At 34.8% G+C, this 24,617-nt stretch overlaps 1 protein-coding gene across 1 annotated transcript in view; it reads right to left on the minus strand.

Moving 5' to 3' along the window:
* Window positions 1–258: 258 nt before the first annotated feature.
* Window positions 259–24,617, minus strand: part of LOC118277540 (uncharacterized) — a 150,624-nt gene continuing 126,265 nt past the window's right edge. The window contains exons 4-9 of the mRNA XM_035596381.2: window positions 22,039–22,138; window positions 19,446–19,554; window positions 4,596–4,687; window positions 3,894–4,086; window positions 3,270–3,424; window positions 259–2,531 (exon numbers count right to left, since the gene is read on the minus strand). Of these exons, the coding sequence (XP_035452274.1) occupies window positions 2,400–2,531; window positions 3,270–3,424; window positions 3,894–4,086; window positions 4,596–4,687; window positions 19,446–19,554; window positions 22,039–22,138 (781 nt within the window). The 3' untranslated portion in view covers window positions 259–2,399. The remainder of the gene's footprint in view (window positions 2,532–3,269; window positions 3,425–3,893; window positions 4,087–4,595; window positions 4,688–19,445; window positions 19,555–22,038; window positions 22,139–24,617) is intronic.

The following is a 24,617-nucleotide window of genomic DNA, read 5'->3' on the forward strand; positions in this document are numbered from 1 at the left end:
TGGAAAAGCGCTGAGACTTTAGTCTGTATTAAAATTAAATGACGTCATCAGTTGTGGTAAAGATCGCACGGCACTGCAGATCGACTATTATGGGTAAGCGTCTAAAAGTCCGCATCACACGCATCGGACGGATCGCATCAAACGGATTGACTGCGTCCACTGTATCGGCAGCGTTCGGATTGCCGACGCGAGTATTAGCAATTGGAATGACGTCATCGGTACCCATAGCATGTAGGCATTGCCGATGAGCGGTCCGTACGATGCGGATCAGTGGACGTAGTTGTACGAGTTTCTATATAACACAAACTAGAATCCGTTGCGTGCGATGCGTACGATGCGGAACTATGGATGCTTACCTTTACTCGTAACTTTCGTACAATTTGTACTAGAACTGAGCGATCAATACACAAGAGTTTGATCTAGTCATACCTTAGCGAAACCGAAACATATAGACTCTTATCTCTGTTCATTGAACACGCTCCATTATAGCTTCTATAAGCTAAAATCTACAGTGGCGCCATCCGAAAATGTAACAGAACTTTGAAACTTAATACTTCTAGGGATTTGAATAAACTGGGTTGACATCACATGGCTTAATATAAGTTTGTTTTACATTTAACGTGTTAAGCTTTTAGCCCTCTGATTGGTTGTTTCATTAGATCAGACCAATCAGAGATCAATACGTCACATAGATAAAACAAAGTCGTGCTAAACCCTCAGAGAAATTCTATGAATAAGAAAGAAACAATAGTTTTCACTTCTAACGACACCAAGATTTTTAGTATTAAAAATAGTCTTTAATACTTACTATTCACCTTAGGAAGCATTATATTAATGCCTATCTTAAATTAGCTTCGCTTAACCGTTTCAGTGGTGACGAGGTCATCTATTATATTAAGTGGGACCAAGGTCGTTTATCCCTTGTCAAGGCAAAACCACCCTTATCTTGTTATAGTTAAGTAACAAGAACAAGTTTAGAGTTTAAAAGTCCTACTGGAATTTGTACTGATAGATTTGAAGTCGACAATGATGAAGGAAGATAGAATGGAAAAGTAAATGAAGGTGATTAAGCTAAAGATATGGATTTTTGTAATACTAAACATTGAGTTTAAAAACTGGCTACTTTATTGTTAAAAGGTATCAAAATATTGATTGAACTTTGGGGTGCTTTTCCATCAGTGACGTGCTACGTTGCTGTGTTTGACTTCCCTAAGTTCCCTACTATCGATATTCGATGCATTGCATACTCGAGCTGCGCATCTTTCTCGCATGGCTACTTTGTGCTCAGTATCAGTGGAAACGGTCATTGTTTCACAGCTTAGCTATTACATCTTAGTAGCATAGCTAACATAGCACATCTCTGGTGGAAAATCCCCCTCAATATATAATTATACTTCATTTTATTATAATGACTGATATCCATTACTTTGACAAACTGTATGCAATTAAAATCAAAAATCCCTCTCAAACGAAAGTAGCAATTTAATTCAAATCTTGGAATCAGAAAATAAAGAAATTCCATGAATTAATTTTCAGCATCCATTTCTATGAATAACGATCCAATTAAATGGACAGATTATCAAAAGTGAAACAAAAGATTACTTTGATGTACTTAAGACTTTAAAATTCAAACTGGGAGAGTGATGTAGATAATTTGATATTGTCAATTGTAATAAGCATTATAAATGTTAAAAGAGAGAAAGGCAAAAGAAAATTCATCAAATCCAGACAACGAAACCTTATTACAACAATGAATGGATGGAATACAATAAATTTGGACGCTGATTTATATGAATATCTCGAATGTCTTTCATATAAGCAAGAAATCGATCCCAATATTGCCAAGCTATTGTTTGTTGAACCCATATGATATGAAATTGACCGAGAATATAATATTATTTAGATATTTTCCCTTCGAAATAAGAATATTTTGTATGAAAATCAACGCTCTTTCCAAGGGTCTCCGGATTTTCCCCCACTTTTCAAACGAATATTCTTTTTGTAACATCGCCCATAAATTATTCGACGTGACGTAAACGGTTTAGAGGAAAAACGTCAGCTGTTTTCTTGACACAATAACGCATTTGTGAAAGTTAACTATAGTGAATAGAAATTACTGGGAGCATTTTGTAAAAAAGAAAATATAAGATGGAATTCTCTGCAGTAAATTGGAATCTGCATCCGACGAGCTTCCATAGAGATTGATTATATTAAAATTCCGGTAACAAAGCGGGTAGCTACAGCGCTTATCGTATACTCAACAGAATAAACCTTAGTTCATAACCAGTCGAACATTGATCAAAAACACGAGATAGTAAAATTAGAAGGAAGAATCCTCTATACAGTTAACATTAAGAAAAACATCTACAACATTTATAAGGTACCAGGAGCACAGAAGATTACAGGACGTGCAAGTTCTCGCAAGACTTCGATTTGGAGATATCGTTTATGCAGATCTTTTGTAGTAGCTCCCTTGCGATGCTGAGCGATATGTGTGTGCGCGAGCTGGCTAGTTTAGGCTGCTTCGCGTCCTAAAACAAAAGAAAGAAAAAATCTTCAAACGAAAATATTTTTCTTTAATTCTCAAGGGAAACATGAATTCCTCCGTTTGATCTCCAACTTGGGTCGTTCCATTTAAACCTTTTTCATCTTTCTTCGTTTCTAATTACGCAAATATACAGACATGTAACATTTTGCCCTTCTTTTTGTCTTTCCCTTTTACAGAACATTGAGTTTCTTATCAAGTTCAAGCTTCGGAAATTGTCTCATTAATTTTTCTTCTACCTTGGTTTATTGTAATACATATTTTATGATTTGAACTCGAAATTGCTCAGGTATCTCACTAATGCCTCAATTTGCTATTCAAACATCTGAATTATTTGTTTCTTCATTGTCAGCCTCTTTATTCTTTAATAATTTATGATAAGTTTTAGACACAACACATTTTTGAGCAGCAAATATAAATAAATGTCAAGATTCTGTCTTAGTAGCAGATTTAGTTACGAGTTTGAACTTTATTCCGCTTAACATAAATTATATTTTAAAGTAATAATCTTATAATCGGGTTTCATAAAAATGTTTTGCTAAGGAAAATTAATTTTCGTATAAGCGTGTTCTATTGAAGACAAGTTTAATCTTGCTTTAAGTATCAGCGAGTACTTACAAGGTTATAATTTATTAATGTTAAATTTTATTTTGTATTTTTAGTTTTACAGCAAATTCATTCTCATCACTTTCGAATACGGTTCAATTTTCTGTGAATACATTACCTGCTTTCCAGTTTTCTTGGCATGTTTCTTGTCCCTGCTCTCTTTCAGTCGAATCTGCTTGAGGATGCCAACCAGTAGCTCGTCCACATTGTGCTGGATCCCTGATGATGTCTCTATGAACTTGCAGTCTCTTGATGTCGCCAGTGCTTTACCCTCTGTGAGGAACATAGAGCAGCTTTAAAGCAAATTATTATGTATGTAACATAATATAGAAACGATTCAGTAGTGATTATTTTAGCTTAAGATGGGATCTAAGGATCTTTTGTGTGATCTCAGATATTTCTTTATAGATATCAGAAGTTCCTGAGAACCGAGGAATCAGTCTTAAAATATACCATTAACAAGAAGTTGAAGTCTACGACCAGTTCAACCATTAAATATTGAGACCGTTCCTTACCCTCTCAATATTAAACTATTACACTCGATTTTTAATGTAATAGGTCAAAAATTATCAGACAGATCACCGCCATTAGTAATCAGGCCCGCAAGCATTTTTTTAAGACGTAACCTTCGGATTGGAAATATCACAGGCCGCAGTTTATTCCACTATGGACTAGTATGAGGTAGCAAGTCTTTATAATATAGATGGCTAAAATTCTTTAATTATCATACTAAAGTACTCACCATTAGTAGAAACTTGCCTGGCTCTGGCCAGGTCAGCCTTGTTCCCCACGAGCACAACGGTTCGCTCCACAGTGAACTGTTCCCGGGCGAGGTACGCCAGTAACTCGGCGGCGCGGGTGAATGAACTCTTGGCCACCACGGAGTAGACCACCACGCAGGCATGGGGCTCGTATGTTGAGAGACAGTTCTCTACCTGTGGTGGAAGAAATTTGATGAAATATTTATTTATGACGCTTGTTGTTCCATTGATGAATGAACAATATATCTGTTGGCAGTTTTGGCTCCTAGAGATAGAGTTTTTACCAGGGCTCCGGATCGAAGAGCGGGAGTAGGAATGGAGTAGTTTTTTTTTTAATTAAGGAAGGGAGAAGGAATTGGATGATTTCCCTTTTCAAAAAAAACCTACCAAAACAAGGTTATTGAGAGTGGCTGATAAAAGTGACGATAATCATATTTTATTCTATATTCTTGGAAAACGGAAACGTTTTCATAAATCCGAAAATACTTCAATAATAATTATAATTTGTTCAAGAGTACAACTTAAGGCCCCTTGTTCGATTGGAATGCGTATCACCATTCGACTATCCACAATAGCAAAAGTACAGGCTGGACAGTAAAGGTATGATATGACTATTGACAGGCCAGAAGCGACTTTGCTAACACAATTTTCACCATTTGCCTTAAAATAATTGTTGAACTCACCGACATCTCAGTACTGGGATGATCAATGAAAATCATCTCGGACTCTTCCCCATCCAGTAGAACAGACACCGACTTTTCACCGAATTCGTCGTCTGAAACAACATTCAACTTTAATCGTCAAGAAATAAAGTTTCTTTTGTTTTAATTTCGGGTTTTCAACACAGGTAAATAATACACAAAAATCAATGTATGATGTGTATGCGAGTTATGAGAGTATGTAAATATTCTTAGGTTTAATGTTTCCGAAAAAGGTCCAAAGATAAAATTTAACTATCTCGCTGGACTTTATATTAAACGTATAGAGGTTTAGTTTTTGTACGATCTCATCCATCAACTGCAGTATCCTGTGGGATTAGGAGAGGGCACACGAAGAGACCTGTACCCCTAGTTCGAGTTAGCTTTACGTTGAGCGAAAGCGAAACAAGAGCGCGTTCAGCGCTCATATTCGTTAGTTCATTCGCGCTGGCCAATCAGAGTGCCGAATGCGCTCTCGTTTCGATTACTTTCAACGTAAAACAAACTCGTACTAAGGGTACTAATTCATCCTTTTTCGGAAACAAATGACACAAGATACATGATAACACATTATTATAAAAAAAAAACACTTAAAGACACCGTTGATTTTAAACATTTTTTTTTAATAATTTATTTTATTTCAATTTTAAAGGAAACTAAAGGGCCAATAGGTGAGCACTAAAAACTACACATTCGTATCAATCTAAGCTATAACTCTAAAACTTAGGTTACAGAATGAAGCACTAGACTACAAAAAGCGTAATGATAGAATCCAAAAGCCAAACACAAAAGCGGCGATTAAAAAGAAACATTTTACGTCTTTAAATAAATGTGTTAGACACGATGACGATATCATAATGAGCATGGCAAATTCAATGTGGTGATAATGGTGTATTTTTAGGATATTTTTAATTTTTAAGCCTTTCACTGCCAACAAAAAACTGTTAAAAGCTATTCTTCCACTAACGTCGGTCAGCGTTGTCCGACATGACCTCTAATGTGTTAATAGGATGATATTTAGCCATTGCAGGATCACCGATGCGATGGACGGATCAAATTAAAACTGCACTCAATGATCCAATTTGCCGTGGCTTGGAGTGGCGACAAATTTAATTGTGAATCTTGCCATCACACGTGACGACCACGACCACTCTGCCAAGAGTATAACGCCTAAGAAGATGATTTGGCCATTATCTCGCCTAGTACTATGCGATGATATGGTCGACGATGGAGCACGCCTACTAAATATTTAGTAGCAAATGTAACCTTAAAATATTTTTTACTTTTCTCTTTGTTAACATTGCTTATTTTCTCCTATGTCGTGGGTGAGTTAGATTATAACCCACAGATTTTTGGCTATCAAAAGAATTGCGCAGCTGTTAGACTCACAGCCTCAAGTCTCGGCTGATGTCTATCGTCTATTTTTGATTAAATTTCCCTTTCATTTAATCATACAAATATCTTTTCTTACTAAAAATATAAATGCGAATGTTTGTGAGTTTGTGTCTTTATGTGTACATCATCCAGATTTCTCCCGCCTTAGGCAAAGGGAGAAGGAGTGACAGACTCTTACTGACTAAAAATCATCCTGTTCCTACCCCTGCTTTTTGAGCTGGAGCCCCGGTAAACCTGCTACGTAGTCCGCAGCTTCGTGGATTATGCTCTAAAATAATACTTAGAGCACCTTTTATCCTACAGAAGCTAGTAATATATGAATAAATTCTAAACTCCTACAGATTTACTAAAGCACACAAAACGTAGAAACAAAAGGTTCACTTTCACTTCATCTCATAAGTAGTATGACAGGCTTATGACTCACGACATATAATAAAGTATTTACATGGAATCCAGAGCCACAAGTTGTGAGGATTACTCCCAGTAGAAGCCATATAACGTTGACAATTTACGAGCATTCAACGTATCGTCGAATTTATGTCAAGTTGAGCACTTAACAGAACTATTACGTGATACCATTTTATGACAAAATGTAGCTATATAGCCAGTTATACTTGGTTTCCCTTTGTTTGATCTTTGCTCACATTCACCGGTCAGATTATACTGGTTATTTTTATGATAAAATGTAGCTATATAACCAGTTATACTTAGTCTCGCTTTATTTGGTCCTTGCTCGCGTTCACCGGTCAGTTGATACTGGTTATGTATAGCTTAAAGTGCAGCCGTGTCTACAAGATATATTGTTTATAGTCGTTGTATATTATTATGTAGTATGGATGGTCTTTTGAATTAGTTTCTTCAGTTTTTTTCTTTTGAATTTCAATTTGTCAATTTATAAGATAGTTTAGTTGACTCTTACTACTGTTTTGTTGGCAACTGTTTTGTATTTAAATCTATCTATCTAAAACGCCTCATTGGCCTAGTGGTTGCAAGTGCGACTGCTGGGCCAGGGGTCTCGAAAACTTCACAGGCGTAGACCAAAGTCTGGAATTGTGCTTAGTATATGGCAATAGGCTCACCCCCTATTACTCGTACATTGGAGTTATAATATAAATGGTGAAAAGTAGGTATGCATTGTACAGTGGCATTATGTACCGTAATGTGCCCTTTGTTATAATAATAAAAGGCGTGACGATACGACTATCTAAAACGGTTTTGATAGCTGAACATCCTTTTCAAGGTCACCAAACATCATACGTTAACTGCCATCAAAAAGAAACACGCATAAATTAAGCAAAAAACCGAACGACCCACACTGTTACTTAACAAGGATCTTCTTAAACGTATGTTTATGTTACAGTTAAAGTTTAAACGTAGCGTAAGTTTAAAGTCTTTCTAGCGACGCCAAAAATGTTAAAGTCATAAAATATCCAGTGAATAAGAATCACTTTATAATTCTTAAACTATCATAAGTATTAGAACTTGAGACGGGATATTTACCATGTTTATCTATTTCCATGAGTTTCCGATATATCGACTTTTGCAATTGCCATGATCACGAATGAACCAGTTCATCATTCATTATATTAGTGTTAGTGACCATGTCAGTTTAAAAACTAATAACCATCATAAAGTATATCAATTAAAGAAATAGAAAGTTTATCAGTTTGATTTAATTAACTTCTCTTTTATAAAATACAAATTCCATTAGAAATACCAAAGCTATCCCAACATTCGCACTTCCACCGCAACATACCAACAGACAATCTAAAAATAAACATTGTATTTGACGTCGAATGAATGTGCTCATCAAGTAATTGGATAAAATGGCCCCCGGGGTGCTGTCGACGTTATTCGTAAAGTGCCCTTAACAACTGGGGGTTGGGGGTAAACAGATCGGCGGATAATGGGGATAATGGACTAAGTACAGACCAACAGCAGGTCAACCTATACCTAACTGATAATTTTTCATCTAATATTCGACTTTATACCAAAACAAATAGAGTTGGAAATCTAATAAAGAGAATTGAGGGAAGAGAGTACATTCATCTGCTGTCGAAACGGTACTATGTCTAACGCAGTAAAATTATGGGACCAATTTTTTAAGCTGTCATTTTTCGGAGACCAAGATGGCGACTTTAATAGAAGTTTTGTGGTCCCTGTTGGTTTTGTAATTTCGTTATGGAACCTTTTTACGGGCAACCTATGTCTCGAGGTACTGGCGATGATTTCGGTCTTGTGGTTTATATAACTTTATTATGTTTTCAAGCCTGTTGGTCTTGGGGCAGAAAGGTTTTCAAGGGGAGTCCGCGTATTGGCAAGCGCAGCGTAAAACGTTCACCCACAAGGTGGACAGATAAACCGATTGAGGTCGCAGGCAGCCGCTTCCACCTGTTGTATCTGGAAGTCATCGTTGATTGCAGAGCTCTTAGTTAAATTAATAAGACATCATGAATTATTAAGTTCATATTATTTTATGTAAAAAATTCTTTACAAATTTTAAATAAGTACTTTAACTTAGTGATTACCAAATACAAAACGAAATATTTACTAGAACATGTAAAACTTCAGTAGCACCCAATATTACTAAGCTAGGTATAGGTACTGAAAACCTTCGTTACCGCTAATTACCGCCCCCATAGGGGTGGGTACCTACGTCTGACTAGTTTATAAGGAAAAGCCACTATCGTTGTCGACATGACTTCAAACTTGACAAGATGAATGATTTCTGTATGACGAATGACATTTGTTTGATCGATGTTCTTGATTAAAGGCCAAACTAAGTAAGTAAATTCTGAGTAAATTAATTAGGTAGTGGAAACTAGTTGATGTATGCTTTTTACTAATTAGACTTTTACTAGGAATGTCATCACCCTTATTATGTCCATGGGCGTTCTAGAAATCGACCATGTTCTATTATAGTCCTGTAATAGAATTCAAAGACAGTCCTTATCTGAAAAGTACACTTAGTACAAATTCGTCGCTCAGATTGGCCGGCACGAGTGAACCAACCAATCAGAGCGCCGAACGCGCCTTGTTTCGATCTTGTTAAACGCAAAAAAAGCCCTAAGTATTATGCGTAGTATAGATTTAAACTGCGATTACCAACCGGCATAAAAAACGGATAAAAACTCTAGCGTAGAAGAGACTCATATTCCAGTGATGGATAAATAATCGTAGGCTGTTAATGATGATGATCAATGAATAGACAAAATCTTATAAAAAATAATATGTCAAAAATATGATTTAGACTAAACAGACAAAATGTAAATGCATGTAACACATCTACGCACACATACTAACTACACACACAACACGAACGTTCATAGGACAGAGGGTGTAAAGGCAGTAACACACGCGGGTATAAGGGTGTAAAGGCAATAACACACTCGGATAAAGGGGTGTCATACACTTACCGCGTTTAGCTTCATCAGATGCAAGCGGCAAAAAGAAGTTTTGTTATTTACAGAAGAGCAGCAGCCATAGTGTGCTTATTGTAAAATTGCTAGTTGTTTCGGAGATGAGAGCAGATTTGTTATAAGTATTTTTTTTTTAATTGTTAAAACATTTTTATTACCTAAACAATCTACTAAATAGAGAAAAAACCAACTCTTGTATCATAATTAAATATTTTAATATTATATTATCTATCGCATCACACTTTCTTTTTGACCAGAACTGGTGCAGCGCAAACATACAAATATATGTATACTGGCCGAATTGAAACCCTCCTTTTTGGGAAGTCCTGAATTTGGACCCTACCTAATAACTACGTATATACACTTAAAATAAGTAATTACATATTATAGCAGACGTAGATTTACAACAAATCAAAATACAATATAAAGAAAACTGATTAATACATAGTATCAAATCATATCCATTTACAAATAAAACAACATTAATTTACTTTCTTAAACGAAAATATCTCATCAACAAATATTTTTCTCAGATCAATCATAAGATAAATATCAGCTGGTAAGTGCTTTACTCAAAATATTTTTTACTGAAAAAACAAGGGGTGATTGACCTGAGCTATCGCAGTCAACATTTTAAGACATTAGTGGCACTTTTTGGTTGTCAAATAGACTTCAATGACAGTCCTCTATTGTTTATAATATAACTTTCGTTCATCATCAGCTTATAAGTGTTCACTGCTAAACAAAGCCTCTTCTTACATGGAGAAGGTTTGAGCCATCACCACGCTTACTCAATGCGGGTTGGCGATTTCAAACTTACAATTAGCAATTATAAGTCCAGGTTTTCTATATAACTCTGAAAAAGTCACATTGGTACTTGCCGTTGTTAGTAGGTTTGAAACTCGCACACTCGTGCCACCACCGGGGATTCAGAAAAGCCCCATTAGAGGGATTTTTTAGTAGGTCCTACGCTATCCATTAATGACATAAATTATGAATCTAAAGAATAGAATTCGAGAGAAATCGGAGGGAATTTCTAGTAGATAAAGTCTAAAATAGGTTCTACAATATTTTTGTTATGAATAAAACCTATCTACGCTAAGGTTTTTGACCTTTGTGGCCACTGACCTGACTCCAATCTTACTCTTATTTTAATTAAAACCTGCGATACCTAATCTGTAGGTTAATCCAAATTAATTCGCCGCACATTTTCGTTCTACTTTTCTAAGAAGGGATTTCGAAGCCACGGTTTGACTTTTAATTAAATTCTATTCAAATATGAGTAATACACGTTCAAGCTTGTAACTTATCGAGTAGTTTGGTTAGTAGGTATATGATAGAACATTATTCTTGTTGGTCCGACCATGGACACCCGAAACACCAGAGGTGTTACAAATGCATTGCGGAATTTCCGCCGTTGCCTTTTTGAAGGTTCGGAATTTAAGAGTTGTTGGGGAATCGAAAATTGGGAAGATTGGGTAATTGGGCCCCCAGTAACCACACTTACATAACGAAATACAACGCAAGCGTTGTTTCACGTCGGTTTTCTGTGTGGCCGTGGTATCACTTCGGATGAGCCAGCCCATTCGTGCCGAAGCATGGCTCTCCCGCACTTAAACTACTATTAAGCTAGCAGTAGATACATTCATACAATTCATTAATGCTACACATCTATCAATCTAAACCATTCAGTTTTTCTTTACCCAAAGAGATCGATAGAGGTTACTGATAGAGAATAGGCAAATCCCCAATCGCGTATATAGCATGGTACACTTTCATGTATTAGAATTAAGTTACGTACTTCTACATTTTTTTTCTATCTATAGTCTTTTTTATCATCTATAATAATTAATTAATTACAAAATTATAACCCAAAATATACTTAAAACAAAAAATATTCTTGAAAAACTATCAAAATATTTGCAATTAACTTGAGTTGGTAAACTTAATAAAAATTCAATTACTTAACTATGTGTAGGTACTCTGAATAATTAAAATTACACTTTTGTAAACAAATTAATTCGGGTCTAAGATAGAAAATTCAAGTTCATTAAGATTTATTTTAAATGGAAATATACGAGCAACTTTTTTACACAAATAGGCTTTTTAGTTGCTTGCTTTAAACGCATAAACATAGATAAAATTTGAGACACAAGAGTTGGAGGCAAGAGGAAAGATCCAGTGAATGTAATACCTTGTTTTCGCTAGTAACAGGGCAATATGACTATTACTATGTTTATATTATAACTTTCGTAAGACATACTAAATTAATTATTACCTATGTTGCGACTATGCAGCGACTACCATCAGTGGCAGCGCCACAATCGCCGCGTCGTGTGTCGTGGTATGCTGTTCAAGAATATAAGCAAAACTTGAAACTATTGAGTTCCTCGTCAAATAGTTACGTGAGTTAGTCAAAAAAGATAATAATAATTAATGAACAGTAACTATATACCAAGCACAATATTATGATTTACACACAATATAAAATCCTAGTGTTACCTAAAAATTTTACCTGGAAATATTACTTAGCGCTCTCATAACAGCTCTGATGTAGACTGAGACACTTGTGCCAAAAAAAGTAGCCCGTCTGTTCAGTCTACCAATAAGTACAAATGAACTAAATAGAGCCCGATACTTTGTATTTCTAACTAGTTCTAAAATACTAATTCATAATTTATGATACCTATAGAGTACCTACTGTAAATTAGATGGTAATTTATTATTTACAGCGCCTACAGTAATATAGACTATTTACTTTAGTTGAATAAGATAAATGATTATTGCCTTGTTTAGGGATAGCAATAATACAATAGTTTCATTACAATTTAGTATTTTAAATCGCGACGGACGTCTATAAAAGTGAATATTAAAATTAATTAGGTGTATTTTTTATTTTTTTTTCTTGTAAACAAATACTATATAATTTGACAACACTTTGGCCCATGACTTCAAATATTTTTTATAATCAAAATGTTAAAAGACAATTTCTCTGCGTTGTATACTTCAAAACGAACCTACCATAAGGGTGAGATGTGCTATGTAGCTATGCTGCGAAGTTGTAATATTGCCACCGATACTAAGCTATGTAGCGATGCGAGTAACATGTGCTATGAAGATGTGTCGCCGCATTCCATATCATCCCAGCCCACATCCATAGCACACATTCATAGTATGCATATTTCCACATAAAACATATCTTAGTTGAACCCATTTTCACAAGTGCTAAGCTATGTGGAAGCTAAACGCATCCACAGCAACGTAGCGTAGCACATCTCTTGTGTGAAAGCATCCCAATGTCGCGTGACATATTTTTCAAAGACTAAATTGAAATTCAAAATTCAACTACAGTTAGTAACTACGTCAGTAATAATATAGGATTTTTTTCAGATTGTTACGTTTGTATTTCAATTATTTTTACTTACAAACCTACCTTTATAATAACGGTTTCAATAATGTTCCGCATAAACTACAAAATTAATTATTCTGTAGTTAAAAGTTTGAAACAAATCTGCTCTCAACTTCGTCATACTAATTAAAAGCTTATAATACAGCCCGCTACGTATATAATAAGTTCCTAGTTATTATTATAAGTTAAATAAATGTTTTTTTATTAATTCATTATTGATTAATGTTATTTAATAACACTCCTGTAATTGTAAACGTAATATGAATAATATAATTAATGAATCTGTAATTAATAGGTATCCTATTTTACAATATTATGTTAAAATATAATTGTATTTTATGTTCAGAAATAATTATAACTAAATAATATTTACGGTCATCGAAATTGATTTTATGTGAATTTGTCTGACGATATAATTTATTAAATAACGAATTTTATAATTAATGTTATTTTAATGAAACCTAAAATAATCAATCTGTAACTGTAAGAAATTTCATCTTAAATAAAATTAAATCTTAAACACTAGTTATTATGATGCATTTTCCAAAATTGTGACCAGTTCTCTGCCAAAATCTATATATTAATACGTGAAGCAAAAAATTTGTAACAGTTTTTACGAAAATTGCGCGGACGTTGGAGCATAAAATTTGGTACACTTATAGTTTATGTGTAGGAGAATTGCGGAACGTTAATATTTTTCAAAAATAATGCTTATAAAGTACATTAAATCAATAAATAAAACATTACACACACATGCATAGTATCTGATCGTATTTGACAAAACGTCAAAATCGATAGACATTGCGATGGTATTCTCACGTCTCATATGAAAAGAGGTTTCTAATTGAAGGAGGTTTGGTTATTCATGATGCGCCGGAATATATTAATTTGAATTTTACAAAACTAATAGCAATTCGTTAAATACAAATTATCCTTGAACGTATGTTAAGTGGTATTGTAAATTAAATCGTATATGGTCGAATTTCGACCACTAGGCGACCACTAGTACACATAAACGTATTAGCAAAACTCCATAAATCTTACTTTAAACGCATTTGGCTAAAATCGTGGTACAAAGTTGGTAGGTAATATATTTAAAAGTTTCCACAAAATGGCTGATTTGGGTCGCTGAGGAAAAAACTTTTTTCTTTTAAGTTTTTCGTTTCTAATGATGTTTTTTAATATTGTCGGATGTAAATGTAGGGTGTATGAGGACTCGGTTTATTTGTGGATGACCTTTTTATAATGATAAATAAAATATTGTCCACATTGGGTTTAGTAAGAGGTAGATTTAAAAATGTGTAATAATTGATACCAAGATTTTTTTAAGTAATAAAAATAATACAGCCCCGTTGGTCGTGTGTTCGCAAGTGCGACTGCCGTACAAGGGCTATCGGGTTGGAATCCAGGTTCGGGCAAAGTATTGCTGGGCTTTTGTCGGATTTTTGAAAAAAAAAACTCAGCAATAGCACGGAGTCTGAAATTCTGCCCAGTATATGACAATAGGCTAACCCCCTATTACATGGGACTTATAACACGAATGGTGAAAAGTGGGTGTACATTGTATAGCGGCATTACGTGCCGTAATGTGAACCTCTGCCTACCCCTTCGGGGATAAAAGGCGTGACGTTGCATAAAATTAATAAATTGCCATTTTGGTGACACACATCGAAGAATGATGAAGGTTACGAATATTTATCAAAAATCTAAGTCCATGGTTTATTTTAACACCAATTTTTCATCAATTAACACACTTATATTATATTTGTGAAAGTTTATTTGTTTGGATGGTTAGGTAGATGTTTGTCCATCAATTATGCTGAAACTACTGCACGGATTTTAATGAAATTTGGTATACGGTCAGGGTATAAGCTTAGGTGATAGAGATTTTTATCCCACGGAACGAAGACGCATCAGTTGGCTAAAGCTAGTAATTCTCATAATTATATTAAAGTTTAAATTCCTGCACATGGCAGAATTTAAGTCTCTCGACTATTACTAGCAAACTTTATAATCCAAAAAATCTAACAACATTTTCCCTATTGACTGACACGAAAAATATAAATAATATAATTAATATAATCAAACAAAATATAAATAATATAATATAAACGAAAAATATAAATAATATAATCAAACTATTAAAACACCCCAACAAAATAGTTTAACACTAATTAATATTTCGCTATTATAATAATTAAATAACCATTAATCAAGTACAAACTATAAATGATAACAATTTGTCATCCTCCGTGGTTACTGTACACACAAAATGAAAACTGATGCCGACAATTATGTGGTTAGTAGTAATTATGCAATAAAATGATAATTGCCGAATAGACCCGAAAATTGACGAAAGGAGTCGGGATTAGCTAAATAGGTACGAAGTCTTGTAAAAGAATATAGCTATTGTTCTTTTTTCTTTTGAGGGAAGGGGGGGTGAAATCATCCAATGACTTCTCCCGCCTTTGGTGAGGCGAGAGGGAGTGTCAGACTCTTACTGACTAAAAACTACCCCGTCCCTTCTCCTGCTTCGAGCCAGAGCCCGGTTATCCGTTACCTTTTGCGCCAGCTACCTGCTTTTACCTACTAAGATATTTTGTTAAAACTAGAGAATAAGCTTCAAAAATATTTTATCCTTTTGAGATATTTTGCTCACTTACAACCACACACATGCAAAAATAAACAGAACAACGCAATAAGCGTAAAAAATATAACACTATACCTACAAGACGTAAATCTCCAATGAAGAATCACGAACTTTATCGAAAATTTCGCGGAAATTGCCAAATGGTGTCGAAAATTGATATTGAGGAAACGAAAGAGCAAAAGACTGGGTAACGTACGATACAGGTAAGTAAAATTTATTGCAAAAAACGTATATTTCGTAGAAGCTAACTTCGGCCTATTTTCTCAAGAAATAAAACGTGATTTACAATCTAATAATCTTGATCAAAGGCTCCTCGTCTATATACTGCTTAAAACTGTCTGTCAGTTTAGGCTGGCACAAGAAGAAAACATATTTATTTTTAATCAAAGTCGCCGTGTTTTGCCACCTCTCCTATTTAACAGCCGACTGCATTCATAAATACGCATGCATATATACAGACATAACGCCCTCACGCCTGTCTCCCATGGGGGGTAGACAGAGACTATGAGACGCCAATTGCTACGATTCTTACAATTGGCACACCTTTTTCGCTTCCTCAACAGTCATCAGTCATTTTATGCATGCTCGACGGTTAATGGCCGACTAAAAAATTAAATTTGACAGTAACCAGATAGCAGCGTTATTTGATAAACTAGAATATTTTAGGAAGGCCAAAGTTGATCATTGGATTGTCACAGACTAACAGGCTATTGATAAGAAACAAAATTAAAGTAACCCACACACTAACCAATTGTTTCAAGACTAACCATCGCGACATACTCAGAGTAATTTAATGATTACTTAACCTAATCCTTAGAAATAGCTATTATTTTCGAAATTAATTGTAACTAAGAAATAGTTTAAGTAATCATTAAATGACTCCAAGTACGGTAGTTAACCTTTTAAGTTTTCCCCTTTTACTCAATATAAATAATCCACACTTTTAGCTTATCAAAGCCCTTTGCTTTCATAAAAGCGGCAAAAGCCTTCTAAATGGGCCAAATAACTGATTTCGACCTCCTTTTATCAACTATAAGTGTTTAGGGAGTGGTTTTAGTACAAGTACAGCCATTACGCGAGTTTCTGTAGAAAAATTTATTATGTCGGATACTAAGTACCTATGTTTGGTCGTTTTTAGGTTAAGTGCGGTCGGAAAACAGTTTCTTTTCTGTATTAGGATTGTTCATTGATGTAAAGAAATAAATTATTGTAGATAGCTCTCTCCGATAGCAATGTTTTTTTATAACATATTGGATTATGTTTAGGTACAACGAGATTGAGTAGGGATTCTGTGATAGATTAGGGCTTTCTTGGGGACGCGTATGTTTTTGCAAATTGAACAAGTTTGTAAGTAACGAAGTGTTTTGTGACTTTTGTAGCGAACTGTTGATGGTGGATACTGGTTGGTTGACTCAAACCTCTAAAATCTATTTAGGAAAGAGATATAATTGTCCTTGCTGTTACTGCTGTTGATTGAGAAAATGAGCGTACTTTATAAACAGAGTAACTCTCTATATTGTTTTACATTAATCTATTTCGATTATGATGAGTGACTGTCAGATTAAAAACATGTACCACTGCGTAACCTTATAGGGAATTAAAAATGTGTGACATTATAAGAACGAATATATGATACACTTTTAAAATATATCCGTCTTCTTACCTATTTAGAGAAGATTAGATTTAATTATGTAAATCATAAACATTATATTGCTACGAGTACGTACTTATAGGCATTATTATCCGATATGACACAGTACGTCACTGATTGTAGCACGTGTACTCGACAGCCACGGCCGATGATGACGTCAGACCAGTATTGTGACGACGAAAATGCAAATGATATGCATAGGCTTTTAATGAATTCGTTATTGAAAAGGTTGTGTGTTTTGTTATGGTAAACGATCAGACGGATCACTTGATGGTAAGAAATCGCCGCCGTCCATGGACATGGAAACACCAGAAGCGTAACACGTGCGTTGCGGGCTTTTTGATGTTAGGAATTTAAGGGTACTTTGGTAAGTTTATATTGATGTAAGTAAGATAAGATTATAAACATAACATCACGTCTTTTAACGCCTGAGGGGGTAGGCAGAGATGCTCATGTTAGTCATATTACTCGGACGCACGGTATTGGTAAGGTGAGCCTATTGTCACATACTAGGTACAATTCCAAATTTCGATCTTCAAATATTTGTTGAAGTTAAAGGTAGTTTTAAAAGGTAATGTAATATGAAAAAGGCAAGGCAATCAGTTAAGTTATCAATTTTCTTTACCTATACATATGGCTTATTTATAAGAAATAAATAAGCCATAATTGAACTTTAACACACAGTTATAAGTTAATTTTGAAGCATTACAATGTGCGCCAGGTCAGCTACTAAGCAGTAATTAATACAATAATCAAGTTACATTAGCTGCAAATTATGACAGATGGACACGACACACAAATGTCACATTACGGCCGCGGCGTGCGGGCGACAGCTGTCAGCGACACGGATGTATAATAACGATGGAATGGCACGCGGTAATAATGATACAGAAATATGTCCGTTCCGTATAATTTAGGTCTGTGGTGTATAAGATTATGGAGGTTGTATGGTTTTCCGTTCGTTAGTGGATGTTTTTTTTGTACAGTAGATGTTATTAGTAGCAATATAGATTCGTGTCTGTCTGACTGTATCATGTTAGAAACTGTTTGATTCTGCTATCATTTTTGGGGATTGTTGATTCTCAATTAACAGAATTTAGAACGCAGGATCAAACTAACACGTAACACTAATATTTTAATTGTGAAAGATTGTTTGTTTGCATCTTTGGAGGTTTTGATTTTTAATTATTATGTTATCGGCTTACTCACGTACTGTTTTGACGAGGAACTCGACTAGTTTCAAGCCATGCTAGAGGCTCGTTTTGATTTTTGTTCGTAAATCACGCTAAAACTACTGAACGGATTTTGATGAAATATGGTATCAGCTGATTTGGGTGATAAAATACTTTTTATCCCACGGAAACGTGGGCGAAGCTGCTGGCAAGAGCCAGTGAGATAATATGTTTACATTTGATGATGACCATTTTATAGATTTTAAATGCTAATTTATGCATCATAATAACTGTGTTTTCAATGTTTTGAGTCCAGAATTTTCCTATTTTAACAATAAACGTACGAAGAAACATAAAATGTAGCTGTAACCGAATGTACGAAGGAACGTTGAACCTGAAATCTGAAAGTTACCTAACGTAAAAATCATCCTAAGAGTCGCAAAAGCATAAAAAGAGTATCTTTAAATATTTGTCTACGTAAACTGGCAAATTATAAGATAAATTAACGTCAAACGCCTACATTAACAGTACATGTTAACTAAAAAATAATAGTAAATATTTCAAAAAAATATATCAAGTACAAACCATTCTTATTTTTGCTACTGTCCGTTTTATCTATAAAACAAAATATCAGTTAGTCATCTATAAGTTTCTATAGATATTTAATTTTAAAATTAAATATATTTTTATTAAAAATTGCTAGGAATTTTGCAAAGATCATGCTTAGAATGCTGTTCATGCTTCGGATTTCACGCATGCTAGATTTTTTTAAGCAAATCCTAAGTTTCATGCTAGCGTTATGATATTTTTATTTTTTAAATATATTTTTGTTATTTTCTAAGTGAAACGGACCGGTATGGTGGAGTGTTGTATTACTAAAAAAATTAAACACTAAAAATAAAAATATGGAAATATTTTTTGTAATGTTACTTTCTTCGGGCTTTTAAAAATATTTTGTAAAAGGAAATAGGGAAAAATTCGTTGTTATAAAAAAGTTTTTTTTAATGACATCCAAGTAAGATGTACCAGGGCCGCATAAAACGGAGAAAGTTTTATCGTAAAAAAATGGACGGTAAAAGAATAGGTGTTCGGAAGTGTTCGGGAGTTTTCGGTGATGTTCGGAATATGAAGTGGCTCACCCAAACTTGCGTCGTATGTGTTCATGTACTCTGACGTCATGAATTGTGACACTAGAGCTGTCTTGCCCACGCCAGCGTCGCCAAGTAACACTACCCTATATTTTGGTATCTGTAACAAAAAGAAAGAATTGTTATTGAAATGGTTTTTTTAAGAAACTGAGAATAAAGATTACCGTAGTGAAATATCACGCAAATATCACGCGTATAATTCCCTAATAAGTTTGTTTATAAGGCTCTAACTACATACAATTTTCATAATTGAATAACTCCTTTGGTGTTGCGAGTTACATCGGCAGTGCCAATCACTTTACTGGGTGATCCTAATTCCCAGTGAGTATGTAATCGAGCGTCTGGTGGTTTAATCGTGCTCGTCAAAAAAATGACATTGCAATAGAGAATTAGCCTATTAGTTACTAAATATAAAACAGACTGAATATGAAACAGATAGACAGACATACTACAGGCTCCGGCTCGAAAAGCAGAAGTAAGAACGGGGTAGTTTTTAGTCAGTAATAGTCTGACACTCCCTCTCACCTCGCTCAAGGCGAGAGAAGTAATTGGATTCTCCTTCTCAAAAAAAAAATCCCATAGTAAGCCAGGAGAGCAGATCTACATGAGACACAATGTGTATTCTATTGTATCTCATACACAAGAGCTTAATCTGGTAAATCCAGAAAACCAACACAACGAATTCCACCAACAACAAAAAGCATTACATTATCATTACTTTCATTGATTAACCAAACAACGGATTTAATGGAACCCTCGTCCATATTGTTACAATCAAATCAAAGCCCTTCAATTAACTTGATAGAGCAATTTGATAAATAAACTGAGCAGTGAATGTATAAACAATTATGCCAACGTGGATTACTGGGTATATTGCTATAGGTACCTATAGAGCTATTGTTAGGAACGTAAGAGTAAATAGGTCATTTTTTTATCGAACAAGCGGATAAACGAGCAGATGTATCATCTGATGCTAAGCAATCGCCGCCGGGGCCCATGGACACTAGAAACACTATAGGCGTTACATCTGTTGTCGGCTTTTTGAGGGTTAGGAATTTAAGAGTTGTTGGGGAATCGGGGATTGGGAAGATTGGAAAGGGGGAATTGAGTCTCCAGTAACCTCACTCACACAACGAAACACAACGCAAGCGTTGTTTCACGTCGGTTTTCAGTAAGGCCGTGATATCACTCCGGTCGAGCCGTCCCATTCGTGCCAAAGCATGGCCATACTTAAAGTCACTTAAGGTCTCCAGTAAACTCACACACAACGCAAGAGTTGTTTCACGATGGTTTTCTGTGAGACCGTAGTCTCCGGGTAAATATCTAAAATATGATTTGACTAAAAGCACAATATTGTAATAAATAGATTTTATCCTTAGCAGACTGAAATTTCATCAACAAAGCCGCCGTCTCTGTCACACGTCTGTTAAAATGCAAATGAGAGACGGTGACACAAAATGTCTTAGATAAAAATCAAGCTTAGAATTTCTATTTAACATAGGCTTCACAGATTTTTATCAAATCAAACGTTCTAAGTCAAAAGCAACTTACAATTTGCATAAAAAAGTTCAAAACAGGGCGAAAATATACCTTTTTTCTTCAATATAAATTTAAATTAGGTTCTCTGGCATTTGACAATTAATTTTGTCGCTTAAGTCGATGGATCAAGATTGAAATTTGCTTGGATGTAGTTCAACGCCACGTATATTAGATTCCCTTCGTGTTCGCATAAGGAATTATGGTGTTATATTGTTTGATGTCGTTATTAAGTTTGATAAAATACATGGTTTATTTGAATATTTGTTTTTATGCGAAAATATGACTTATGTTTATCTCGTTAAAGTATAGAATTTTTAATCAATCTTCATTATTATGATACCTACATGTATATGGTTAATAATAATAATATTTTACTTTTACATGTAGCTTGAGCACATCTGTTTGTCTCGAAACACGACTAAATGAAATATAAAGACAAAATGTCTTCTTCAATTTATTTACATCATATTTCAATGTATTTACATCAAGTCTAATTAGTACAACAAATGTTACCACACGTCCCAAAACGCCACAACGGACAGAATAAGTAATGAGCATTTAAAACCTACTTCTACATAAATATCAAAATAAAACATCCCAATATAAGAAAACCTCCCTTTTTTAAATATTCTTATACTGCTACAGGTCATTTTATACTGGATACATACATATATGCATGTGTGTGCTTAGTACTTTTACAAGTATAATGTAATTTAAACCGAAAACTTTCTTTAGTAAAGAACTTATCTACCGTGCTACGCTTCGTAGCGGGTGCTACGAAAAGTGCTACGGAGGTTATGCTATGCGGGATCGCTACGAGAAGTGCTACGAAGGTCATACTACGTGCCTCAGCGGTACGTTGCTAGAAATAGTACGCACGAATAATATTCTCATTACCCTATCTGTAGATTTGGTTTACTAGAGATTGAATTTAATTTTTTTTTGTAATGAGCTATATGGTAAATGTACAGGTAATTAATTGGAACTGTCTGTACAGTTATCAAAATAAATTAATTATTAATGAGTAATGGTATAAATGTCTCACCGGGTCCATCTCATCTTCGTCAGGAGTGTCCAAACTGGCGGAGTCTACAGGTCGGTAGCCGGAGCAGCAGGAACCGTCGAACGGAGACCGATCTGATGCTCTGTGAACAAGCATGACGTGTTTAGATTTTTTTAGTTTTAACTGAACCCATACCAATCTAATGTCGAACTGAAGAGCTTTTTGTACATAAAATACTTTGAAATGGAGACCATTACAAAGTATTAGCTTTATCGCTTTGTCGTTCTTTGACTGCACGTTTGACGCGGTGGCTGGGCAACCTGCTGCCACGTAACGTGTAGCGGATTCGATTATCACACGGAGTAACTCTCAACTACATTTGTTGTTTCGGGTCTGGGTAAACGTTTATTTATAAAAAAATCGCAGCTTAAAAGGATTAGGTTAATCAGAGAACTATACTCCCTTGGTGTTTCTTAAATATACAGCCCTTTAATCCTAATCAATAATATCTCTTTATCGATCTCGGTTGTTGACAACAACACTATACCACTAAATTCGTAATTAATTTCCGCAGTAACCCAAGTCTCACTACACCCGATCAAAGAGTAGGGATGGCGACAAATGTGTTCCACTCTACCTTTACCACAAAACAGTTCCCGATAATAGTTTCAACAATGGCATCTATTTCCACCACTACACACATCAAGTCATACAAACCAGTATAAACTGACCTCTGAATGTGACAGAAGATCATACAAAGCGAGATCATGATAAACTGGTCTTTCTTAGCTCGAGGTATACTATTGTACTATAAACACATCAAATTATGAATATCCAGTATAAACTGATCTTTGAGTGTGAAGAAAGATCATATAAAGCGAGGCTACGATAAACTGGTTTTGTGTAGCTCAATGTGTAGTCTGTGTACTTACGTTAGTGTAAATCGGCCTTAAAAGCCAGTGAACTGAACAAAGATAAACACTTGACGACAGAAGACGTAAACAACTAAGCGATTTTGTGTCTTGGTATTATTGGAATAAGGGTTAGTTTAGTCATGAAGTTGGACTAAATTCTTGTTTTTTTTTAGGTTTTGTCTACTGCCTTGATTTAGTGATTATAATAAGGGCAAGGTCGTTGACTTGACTCCCGAGTCTAACAGCATTTGTTTTTTCCTATTCTATTGTCTAAACAGACTCGAATTCAACTATACCCTATGCGCCGTAACATGGTGCGGCTGACAGATTCAGCAACGTTCCGTATCACTCTTGAAAGTTGCTACAGCGCATAAGGTATAACAACTGACTAAGCTATGACTTAATCTAGCACGGCTATACCTTATGCGCTGTAACAAGGTGCGGCTGACAGATGCCAGTATGACGTTGACGTCTCTCTTTAGGGATGGACATTAGAAAAATCTTTTTTTATCGCTATCGATACTCGCAGCATACATTTAATTCTCTTTAATTTTTTTATTAAATGTGTGTGTTATTTAGTTGTGCAGTCTAACTACGTGTATATGCTTGTCAAAATAAATATTTTATGACCGAGCACTGAGGTGTTTCAGAGTTTCAGTTTTACAGAACCGTGAAGAAAACAAGGGTATATTAGTTTGTATATGTTAGATTAAGTACCACCACACATTATCAATGGCGCCGGAAATGTCTAGAAAAATGCCTACTACATATTTCTGCTCAGATAATGTCACTGTGGTTTGGGCAGAGAGAGCCGCGTCTACAGTGGATTTACCCACATAATTAAAGGTTTTTTAAGAATGATAATTGAACGATGCACGATTTTCGTTTTTTATTCTAAAAAAACATCGACTGCCTATCCATCGTAGCAGTACATCCCATCACTAAACACGACTATGGCTTTACGTTATACGCATAACACTTTACTTTATTTTTCATTTCATTAGATTTTATATATAAAGACTAGAACATTCCGGTTGGTTTTAATTTAATTAACGACACTTCCGAATGATTTAACATAATACGAATGTAATACAGCTAAAATATTAAGGCGTAATTTTTAAATCGCAGCAACTTTCAAGAGTGATACGGAACGTTACTGAATCTGTCAGCCGCACCTTGTTACGGCGCATAAGGTATAGTTGATCAATAGGATAGATGACTAATTTTTATTTTAATGTCCATCTTTTAGATTACATATTTTTAAATATATGATATGTATTTGCGTGACGTCACTTCTAAGTACGTTTTCTACGTAGAAATGACGTATTTTGCTTATTGTAACCTTATATGACAGAATAAAAAATATCTGTCAAATATTTTTTCATTACCCAACTGACGGACTAAATAGATTTTTAATTTTCATACCCCGTCATCATCCCTATTTAAAATAAACTACACTATTACTAAAACTATTACAAGCTTCAATTAAAAACTTTTATGAAATTTTAGTTAACTCGCACCGGTATTTTGTACTCTATACATTCAAAGTCAAAGTCAAAGCATTTATTTCAATTAACCTTTAAACACACACTTTTGAACGGGCTCCGAATCGAAGCAGGAGTAGGAACGGGATGTTTTTTAGTCAATTATAGTCTGACACTGCCTCTAGCATCACTCAAAGTGGGAGGAGTTATTTGATGATTTTCA

This window comes from Spodoptera frugiperda, chromosome 10 (genome assembly GCF_023101765.2).
Source record: "Spodoptera frugiperda isolate SF20-4 chromosome 10, AGI-APGP_CSIRO_Sfru_2.0, whole genome shotgun sequence".
Taxonomy (NCBI): Eukaryota; Metazoa; Arthropoda; class Insecta; order Lepidoptera; family Noctuidae; genus Spodoptera; species Spodoptera frugiperda.